The sequence below is a fragment of the Rhagoletis zephyria genome, unplaced genomic scaffold (assembly GCF_001687245.7).
Source record: "Rhagoletis zephyria isolate East Lansing unplaced genomic scaffold, Rhagoletis_zephyria_1.1 Rzeph_scaffold_09295, whole genome shotgun sequence".
In the NCBI taxonomy this organism is placed as follows: Eukaryota; Metazoa; Arthropoda; class Insecta; order Diptera; family Tephritidae; genus Rhagoletis; species Rhagoletis zephyria.
In genome coordinates, this window is record NW_016166374.1 from 13,237 (window position 1) to 24,524 (window position 11,288).

The window sequence follows — 11,288 nt, forward strand, 5'->3', positions numbered from 1 at the left end:
TTACATTAGTAATTAACTAACCTTAAAAAAAAGGAGGAGGTTATCAATTCATCGGAATATATATATATTTTTTTATGTACATATGTTACCGCATAACTTTGGACCACGTCAACCGATATCAAAAATTCTTTTTGCATCGGAAAGGTAGTGTCTCAGAGGTGACCCATACTAATCTGGTTTAGATCCGATCATTGGATCATGAAAAAACTAACGGTACTCCTAAATTTTTATATGAGAATTGAGGTCGGTTTTGTTTCTAGCTTAAAGATTACTTGTATATATATCGATGGCTGAGTGGAAGATCGACCTATCTCGGCAGCCAGTTCGAAAACGCTCTATCTCAAAAAACTTTTCAAGAACGCCCTATTTCAGAATTTAATTGAAAAACACCCTATCTCAAAATTCGGTTCAAAAACGCCCTATCTCACTTCAAAATGTATTGAAAATATGCTGATATAGGGCGTTTTTGAATCGGCAGCCGAGATAGGGCGTCTTTGAAACGAATTCTGAAATAGGGTGTTCTTGAATGCTCACTTTTTAAGGACATAATATGTAATCCACCTTTTCAGTGCCAATTTTATGAGTCTACTTTTAAATGGCCACAAATTATGCACAGTTCCAAAGTTTTGAGATACCATGTTTTGCCAAAGTACCGCCGATTTGTAGTTTTTAAATTTCCGAAATTTGGGCCCAATTTTTAAATGATCAAAAAGGTTCATATGTGCAATTTTCTAATGACCATAAATGTATGTCCATTGTTATATAAACCTACAAAAAATTATGCCCAGTTTTAAAATAGACAACAAATTTTCGTTTTTACATGATAAAAAAATATGTCCAATTTTCCAATTACCAGTTTTTATAAGAACAAAAATGATGGCCAAATTTTACACTACCAAAACAAAGTATGCTCAGTTCTTCAACTACGAACAATGTACAAGTGCCCATTTTTCAAATTACAGAAAATTCATTATACATTTTTTTAAGTATCGAAACCTTATACTATTCATATCCAGTTTTTAATTGACCAACAATGTGTGCCCAGTTTTTTCATTGCGAAAAAACTTGATGCCCAATTTTTAAATGGCCAAAACTTATATCTAGCCTTTAAATTACTAAAAACTTAGGTCGAATTTTAAATGATAAAATATTCTTGTACATTTCTTATTGCAAAAAAATTGCCAGATTTTAATTAGGCTCAGATTTTAATAAATTCGGTATTTTTTAGGTATACATAAATTTAGGCATGGAGGTGTATCTGAAAATAAACTAACGGAATATTCAAACAGTTATTTAAAGGATTGCGATGCATTAAAAAGTCTTAAATTCAGCGTATACTAAAACCAAATTGTTCATTACTTTCAGGAAGCACCCAGAAATTCCTTAACTGAACTACTAGGGAGGTTAAACCTCGAAGAAAGCTCTGATAATGAATGGTCAGAATTTGGGTAAATATTAGTATGAGTTCGCAAACTGTAACTTCGAAAAGAATCTCACGTTTTATTCATACATATGTATGTATATGTACAAATCCACGAATCGTATGTGCTGTAGGGAATTCAAAGAGGAACTGCACTTGGATCAATACTACCCTTGCGATAAAATAAAACGGGCTCAATCTCAAAAGTTCTCTGTGGAATCTGTGGTTCAAGGAAATTTAGTAATGCAGTAAGTTGCACAAGAACTAATAAATAAATACAATTTGTTAATNTTAGGTATACATAAATTTAGGCATGGAGGTGTATCTGAAAATAAACTAACGGAATATTCAAACAGTTATTTAAAGGATTGCGATGCATTAAAAAGTCTTAAATTCAGCGTATACTAAAACCAAATTGTTCATTACTTTCAGGAAGCACCCAGAAATTCCTTAACTGAACTACTAGGGAGGTTAAACCTCGAAGAAAGCTCTGATAATGAATGGTCAGAATTTGGGTAAATATTAGTATGAGTTCGCAAACTGTAACTTCGAAAAGAATCTCACGTTTTATTCATGCATATGTATGTATATGTACAAATCCACGAATCGTATGTTCTGTAGGGAATTCAAAGAGGAACTGCACTTGGATCAATACTACCCTTGCGATAAAATAAAACGGGCTCAATCTCAAAAATTCTCTGTGGAATCTCTGGTTCAAGGAAATTTAGTAATGCAGTAAGTTGCACAAGAACTAACAAATAAATAAAATTTGTTAAAAAAACAAAAAACATTAAAGAAATCAATTTTAAATAAATGCAACTGCAGGGAATATTCACGTTGTCGACAGCTTCAGCCTAGCAACATAGCTGAAATACTGGGACTGCTGCTGGAAATAGAAGATGCCCATACTATGAAGCCTTACTGCAGCTTATACCTAAAAAATGTTTTAGTAACTAAATCTCGTTACGATCGTCTTGAATTTGAGGTACATAAGTGCACTTGTACATACATACATATGTACATAAATTTTAAAATTTGCCTATGTTAAATAACGATTAAAATGGTTTTAAAGAATTTCTAACGACACCGAAATGTTTTTGAACTGATAGAATTAGCTCTTATCATACACAACGAATCCCTCAAAACCATTTTAATCATTTATTTACATAAAAAAATTTAAGACTTATGTCGCCTAACACGCCTTGTGAATCCTCTAAATATTTTCTGTTTTTTTCTACTATTCATTCTTAAATAATAATGTCTGTAGATAAATACAACAAAAAATTTCAATATCGAAAATGTGCTCAGCTGTAAGGCAGATGAAGTTGTTTTTGTACCACCCCATAGTGCAGAAATGNGTCTTGAATTTGAGGTACATAAGTGCACTTGTACATACATACATATGTACATAAATTTTAAAATTTGCCTATGTTAAATAACGATTAAAATGGTTTTTAAGAATTTCTAACTACACCGAAATGTTTTTGAACTGATAGAATTAGCTCTTATCACACACAACGAATCCCCCAAAACCATTTTAATCATTTATTTACATAAAAAAATTTAAGACTTACGACGCCATTTTTTTTGCTATTCATTCTTAAATAATAATGTATGTAGATAAATACAACAAAAAATGTCAATATCGAAAATGTACTCAGCTGTAAGGCAGATGAAGTTGTTTTTGTACCACCCCATAGTGCAGAAATGTGCACTAGGTATCCAATTGATTTGCTTATGATTCATCCGCATGAGGATAGATTTAAGGCGTCAAGAGAAAAGTTACGCCACGTGAGAACGCTGGAGCAGCTTAAAAATAGGACGGCATATGTAAAAATGTGTAACGACGACGATGATGTTTTAAGCATAAATAATTGGGCATTCAATTTAAATACGAGGTATAATATAATTTTTCGTCCGAATCGTTACAATATTCGAGTGCAACATCATGCCTTGGGAATATTGGATGCCGATAGGCTTGCGTACATCTTTCCAACCAAAGATGTGAATAACCCGAAGCCAATCGAAGTTACGAGGTATGTAGCTTAGCATAGACAGACGGCAGCATTTATCTGGATCAACTCGTTTAAGGCCCCACCAGACAGAAATTCTTTTCTGCGTCACAGGTATGCTTTTGACTGGCATCTAGATAGATAGATTTGTTAGAGGATGTGCACTGCGACCTTAGGTATATTGTGCCCTCAGAGCTCATCACAACACTTGATCCAGCCCTAATGCTCTGATGGAACCGAGCAGTTTCGAGGGCTGTAGAGAGTGAATGTCTGAAGCTTCCGGCCACAGCTTTCCCAGGTGTGTTTGCCTTTTTCTCGACACCGCGTCACATTCTAAGAGGATATGCTGGGAGGTTTCTGGTTCCCTGTCGCAGTAGCGGCAGGAATCGTCTGCGCTAATCCCTAGGGTATGCATATGGACCCGCAGCCTGCAGTGACCTGTTAGCAGTCCTTTTTTATTGGTGTCAGTGCTGCCCCAATGAACGCTATGTGCGTTGGCATCACATCCAATGACCAATGGGAGGCGCAGCTTCTCACTGTACTCTACTAGTCCTCTGATTTCCTCCGGTGGTACGGCGGCATCCTCTGCGAAGTAGGCCGAAGCAAATATTACTTCTCTGGTCTGTCCGTGGAGATTCATAGTTAATTGTATCGCCACCAGATCTCTAGTTAGAGACTCTTAATAGATTTCTCCGTCAGGCCCTTCACCTGACCTTTGTGCACTCACGGCTCTTGGACTAAGACAATGCCCAGATCCGCCGAAGTAAACTTTCTTGCGATAACTGCAGATGCAGCTAACGCGTGATGGAGGTTAATCTGGGCGATCCTGGGGCGTGGTGTTGTCATCATTTCTTTCTCTGGACCATCGGCTCGTCTACCTCTAAGAGCGTTAGGTCCTCCGTTTCTCTTCCAGGGCTGTGAAGGTTCAAGCCTTCCGCCAGCTCCCTAGTGGAGGACACGTTTTGTTGAGCTGCTCGTCCAGGTGTCTCTGTCGTCGCGGTGATAGCCGCGGAGATCGATTGCCCTTCCACTCGGTGCTTGTCGACAACCTTCACTATATCGCTTCCGTAGTTTGCCTTCTTATACTGCCGAAGGAGTCTTCATCGACAGCCACATTCTGCCGTAGGTAGCTGCCCTCAACTTTTGCCTCCATGACTCTCCAGAGTGATGTCGAGGCTCTCGTTCTGAGCTCTCATGACACCCAATGCATAGTCCTGGCCCCTGTCTATGCTGGCCCTGTGTATGACTGGCATCTAAGTTAACTCTGTAATTTTGAATAGAACTCTACTTTTGACGCACCCCAATGCGGAAAAACAACGATAGATGGAACGAATTTAAACCAGCTGATTTTTGGCCAATCAAATTGAACCGCTTTGTTTGCGGCAACGCCTTCATTGTGCCGGCTCGCCATGTTCTGTGCATCTTGTCAGTCAAAAGCATGCCTGCGACGCAGAAAGGGCTTTTTATCTGGTGACACCTTTAAGGAAAACGAAATGTCCGTTACGAAGCCGCGGACCACTATAATCGGCTAGTGTAAAATAATTCTATTAAACCTGCTGATTTATGTGCCTTCTGTTTCAGTTTGGAAATTATCAATAAGCAGATTTGTACTAATCCCGAACAGTTGCAAGCCGTGAAGCGAATTGTGGCCGGTGCAAATCGTTATGCACCATATATAGTGGTGGGACCACCAGGTAAGTAAAAAGATTGAAATTTTACTAGGTGAATCGCTTGAACTAAAAATAAACTGGAAAATCCGAAGTTATTTGTCAAATAAAGTCAAACAGTTAGCTTTTCAAGCTTTCAGCGCTCAATTTAGCTGAAAGTTTTACATATATGTATTACGTCTTGAGCGCCTGAAAAACCTGTGGTGGAGTTTCAACTCGACTTTGGAGTGTCATTTTAACAAATATTATAAGCTCAAGGAATATTACAAACCCAATACAGTAACATCGAGTACCCTTTTTTACCCTTTTTTCTTATCTATTTATATAGGCACTGGTAAAACAACAACGATTGTCGAAGCCATTTTACAGCTTTACATACGCCAACCCACATGTCGCATCTTAATTACAGCTGGCTCAAATTCGGCGTGCGATACAGTTGCGCTAAAAATATGTGAATATTTTGAGAATCATTCAAAGCTTATTGAATTATCACGCGAGCGTAATGGACAAAAGGGCCTATATGGCAAATTCAAAAAACCTAAAAATATATTGCGCGTTTTCGCGAAATCATGTAGCGATAGAGATGATTTGCTTAAGAAATATGCAAATTTTATTAGACGCGAAATTGTAACGCCCTCGGTGGAAGTACTTCAGAAATACAACATTATTGTGGTAACACTCTGCACTATGGGGCGATTGCGTAGCGGCATCATCGGCGATTGGCCATTTACACATATTTTCATAGACGAGGCGGGCGCCATTACGGAACCGGAAACACTGGTGGCCATAACGAGTGCCAATACGAAAAATTGTCGCGTAATAATGTCGGGAGATACAAAGCAATTGGGGCCGGTGATCATGTCACAAGTTGCCGCCGAATTTGGTCTTAAGCACTCGCTGATGGAACGCTTGGTCAAACGCGAATGTTATGCGGTGAAAGAGGATGGCACCTATGACAGCACTTTGCAGACACGTTTACGTCGCAACTATCGATCACATCCGGAAATATTGCGTTTGTTTAATCATTTGTACTACAAAGACGAGCTGATTGCAGAAGTGAAAAAAGGTATGAAGCCGACTTTATTTGCAAATGTATAATGCTGACTTCGCGCGAGGCAACCGTTGAAACAACAAAGATTTTATAGTTACATTATTTGTATTAATCTAGATAGCCATTTATTTGCCGCTGTCTATTTATGGATGTAGTAAAATATACAGTGATGGACATATCGTTTTGGACCAAGTTCAAAATATTATTTTTTGCCACTTATGTTTATTTATTAATTTTTAAGATTTTTCAATTATTCATTCCATAGCAAATACGGTTCTTCTATACCGAAAAAATATACCCCTATTTTTTATTTCAAAAGCAAAAAATATTTAGAGGTCGCTCAAAGCGCGCAAGGTTTTCCATGCATTTTACAAGGTAAACTTTGGTCGCTTTGATGGGGAATGTATGGGTCCCCTTTTGCATTTTTTTGGGTTTTTGCATCGAAATAGGCAAATGAAAGATTATATGCACAAGATCCTGAACAGCCCAATCGATTTTCAAGAATTCTATACCATTCCTACGAAAAATTGTTTTTCCCACATGGAAAACTTTTAGCGCTTTAAGCGACCTATAAATATTTTTTGATTAAATAAAAAACGGGTATATTTTTTCGGTATAAAACAATCCTTGAGGGTGAGAGCATTAAAATTCCGAATTTACTTTTTTTTTGTACCACCCTAATGCACACACAGTACTCCAAATTATTTTCCTCTCACTTCCAGATGGACTATTAAGATGGAATGAGCTCGATATGCTCAAAAATAAAGNTCAAAGCACGCAAGGTTTTCCATGCATTTTACAAGGTAAACTTTGGGCGCTTTGATGGGGAATGTATGGGTCCCCTTTTGCATTTTTTGGGTTTTTGCACCGAAATATGCAAATGAAAGATTATATGCACAAGATCCTGAACAGCCCTATCGATTTTCAAGAATTCTATACCATTCCTATGAAAAATTGTTTATCCCCCATGGAAAAGTTTTAGCGCTTTAAGCGACCTATTAATATTTTTTGATAAAAAAACGGGTATATTTTTTCGGTATAAAACAATCCTTGGGGGTGAGGGCATTAAAATTCCGAATTTACTTTTTTTGTGTACCACCCTAATGCACATACAGTACTCTAAACTACTTCCCTCTCACTTCCAGATGGACTATTAAGATGGAATCAGCTCGATATGCTCAAAAATAAAAGCTTCCCCATTATTTTCGAAGCTGTGCGTGGCCAACTAGGCAAATCAAAGTCATCGCAAAGCTCTTACAATCAAGCTGAAGTGGATAAAGTTATTTGTGTTACCAAAAAATTGCTAGAACATGTGGATTTTAAGAAAATCGGCATTATTTCACCATATAAATTACAGTGTACTAAAATTAGGGGAGAATTGCGTAAATGCAATTTGGAAGACATCGATGTGGGTACAGTTGAATTATTTCAAGGGCGCGAAAAACCAATAATTATANGGAAAACTTTTAGCGCTTTAAGCGACCTATAAATATTTTTTGATTAAATAAAAAACGGGTATATTTTTTCGGTATAAAACAATCCTTGAGGGTGAGAGCATTAAAATTCCGAATTTACTTTTTTTTTGTACCACCCTAATGCACACACAGTACTCCAAATTATTTTCCTCTCACTTCCAGATGGACTATTAAGATGGAATCAGCTCGATATGCTCAAAAATAAAGGCTTCCCCATTATTTTCGAAGCTGTGCGTGGCCAACTAGGCAAATCAAAGTCATCGCAAAGCTCTTACAATCAAGCTGAAGTGGATAAAGTCATTTGTGTTACCAAAAAATTGCTAGAACATGTGGATTTTAAGAAAATCGGCATTATTTCACCATATAAATTACAGTGTGCTAAAATTAAGGGAGAATTGCGTAAATGCAATTTGGAAGACATCGAAGTGGGTACAGTTGAATTATTTCAAGGGCGCGAGAAACCAATTATTATTGTTTCGTTTGTGAAATCAAATTGTAATTTGGGTTTCGTAACGGATCCACAGGTACCTACGTTGTTGATTTTGTACATACCTTTAATATCAGCGGCGATCAGAGTGATTTTACTCCAAACAAGATCTTTTTAAAGCTTTCTAACTATTTTATACGGATGGGTAGAGAGTAAGATAAGCTCATACAGTGCTAAAGCTCCCTCTGGTCATCTCTGACGTAAAAAAAATCAGTTTTTTTGCGTACAAGAAGTCTTTAACTTTTTACAACAGAGACGACCAGAGAAAGCTTTACGCATAAAAAATCTACGGAAAGCTTTAAAATGCTTAGAAGAACTCGTACGCACAATCATGCTTCACATAATCTCAGAACATCAATCACATTCTAATGGATATATTTAATACTACTTATTTCAGCGTTTAAATGTAATATTGTCTCGAGCTCAATCGTTGCTTATAATGATCGGAAACCCGGAAACTTTGCAGAGTAATGACGATTTTAAGTACCTCATAGAGGAGTGCAAGCGGATGCAAACGTTCCGCTAAAATATGTAAGCGCATCACCTATAACTTTCAGCCCTACTCCCACGCTGGTGTCCGAAAAGTATTTTTTATGCGATTAAAAGCAATTTTCGCCGCACACTTTTAGGCGAAATAGGTATGACAGTAGTCATCACGTGCGAATAAGGCCTTATTCTTTTTTAGATTGAATTGTTTAGCTTGTAAACTTTAACATAAATATATTCGTAATCCTTTCTATTTGTTTATTTTCAGCCAAGTAATTCAAAATTTCAAGCAAATATGGGAATTTTAGTGCGTTGATTTGAAGTTGTAAACCCAGATTTGAATACTTGATTTAACAAAATATTTAGTTTAAGAATAATGTTTAAATTCCTTTTTTATCAAAGAAATTATTGTACTCATATTACTACAATACATCAAAATTTTTAAGGGCTATTTGCTTAAGATAAAAAGGTATCCAAAGACGAAAGTCTGGAATATTTGACTTGACCATCAAAATTTGTATAAAATATATATTTATTTTTTTTGGATGTTCCAGTTATGCAAATTCAAATGCAGCGTCCTTTATTTAAGAATGATTTATTCTTTACGAAATGTACGCTTGGTTTTATATTTAAGTTGTACTTGTATACCTACTGAAATATTTTACTTTACCTTTTTATTTCTATTTTTACATTTTCGTAATAAACAAATCACGTGCAAAATGTTTGTGTAATATTTTGATGTCTAGGTTTTCACAAAATAAGAGAAAAGGGGTAAAAAAGTTTAGTGTTATGAGAATAAGTGCCGTTTTGATACCATAAACCTGGTACTAGACTAGGTTGATAAAATTAAGTTGTTGGTTTGGAGTTTTGTAGAGTTTTTTATCCTCGTTCGCACTTGTGTTGCAGTCCAAGCAGTTTTTATGACCTGCAGATTTTTTTTCATACAGAAATTAAATGTACCACCAATTTCTTATGAAGAAATTAGTACCTAAAATGGCATTCTTTTCGGAAGCACATTCTATACGGTCCGACTAGGTCGCTTTAAATTAAAAAAAAAAAACTGTGCTGGATATTTTTTTGGTGCCTAAGTTAACTAGTCAGTGTTCTCAAGGGTGGAAATATGCGGGTAAAGTTCGCTTTAACCCTTTCTCTAATTTCGTACCCAAAAAGGCAGATATAAAACTGTTATAGGCTTGTTTCATTACGACTTTCCTCTCATAAATATGTTAAAAATATATTAATAGAGCTTGGCTTTGAAAGCATATTTAGGATTAAACCCCTTTTAACTCCTCTAAGTTGAACGTTGTGTTTACATGCCTCTTTACGGCGAAAAGAACCAGTCTAGGTATCGTTTGCATCGCTAAAAAACTACATATAAAGTAAATAAAAGTGTTAATAAATTCTCGCCACACACATAGTGAAATAATATGAAACTAGGAGTGCCAGTTACGGTCGAACTTCGACCGTTCTTCTAGTTCTTTAAGGCCCTTGGAAAGGTTTCTACCTTAGCACGTCATTTAACTCAAATTAATATTACAATATTAATATGTACAAAATTAATTACCGGAAAATTTTCTGGTTTGGAGCTAAAACGTGACTTCAATTTTTTATATCTTTGAAGGACTTTGAAGGATCCGTAAATTTCGACAACTCAATAAACATTGATCAACAATGGATAAACATGGATAAACCGATAAATTTCGCTAATCAGAAACTTTGATGATTCGATAAATTTCGCTAACTTGATAATTTTCGTTAACAGAATTTATTTCAATAAATCTAAGCGCTTTCTCAGTCCTTTAATAGCTCTGCTGAAAAAAGGCTCAATAAAAAATAAGTGAGTATAACTACAGGCTAGTTATTATAACTAGAGTCCGACCGATTAATCGGCATCGGCATCGGCTAGTATCGGCACAAAATTGAGCATCGGCCTTTTTTCGCCGATTCTTTGCCGATTCTATGGAATTTCTTTTCAAATGTTCAGGTGAAGCGACAGCCAACTTTAAAAAACATTTGCAGACAGCTCACAAAAAGTATTTTTATGGAGAACACTGCCAGCAAAAAAAATTGCCAAAAATTAACGGGATTTTTTTCAACTTTTTTCAAAGATTGGTATAAGAAAAACTTGAATAACTGAACCTGAACTCTTCCGATTTAGACTTAAGAGGTGTCATTGGAAAGGTATTTTCTCACCCTTTTAATTTCTTTGCTAATAAACTCATTCAAAGGATGGAAGAGAAAGGTAGGATGAACGAACGTCATTTAAAGTGGAACTAAGATGTGTTGGTATTCGAAAAAACAAGATGGGACACGAATGACGTTTTTTTTTGCCAGTAATAAAAACAGTGTGAAAATACCTTTCTACTGCGATCCCATAAGTCTAAATCAGAACATTTTTGGCCCAGTTATTCAAGTTTTTCGTAAACCAATCTATGAAAAAAGTAAAAAAAACAGCATCAAAAATCTCATTCTTACGATTCCGTTGAAAATATTTTCAAATATTTTTATGCAGATTTTTTAAGCTTAATCTAATTTGTCATCTGAGGGGACTTTTTTCAAAAAGTTCTTTAAGAAACTATTTTTATTCACAAAAAACTTAATTTTTGGAGGTATTTTCAAAACGGTCCAGCTCGCTTAAATCTTAATATTTTTCCGAAATATTTTGGTGGACGTCTTAAAATATAATAAAT

At 35.9% G+C, this 11,288-nt stretch overlaps 1 protein-coding gene across 1 annotated transcript; it reads left to right on the plus strand.

Moving 5' to 3' along the window:
* The first annotated feature begins 3,256 nt into the window (after window positions 1–3,256).
* On the plus strand, window positions 3,257–8,638 carry LOC108375681 (putative helicase mov-10-B.1). The gene is made up of 5 exons (XM_017631826.1): window positions 3,257–3,456; window positions 5,014–5,126; window positions 5,428–6,165; window positions 7,788–8,149; window positions 8,510–8,638. Exons 1-5 carry the CDS (start codon window positions 3,257–3,259, stop codon window positions 8,636–8,638), a joined length of 1,542 nt encoding a protein of 513 aa, XP_017487315.1.
* Window positions 8,639–11,288: the final 2,650 nt, after the last annotated feature.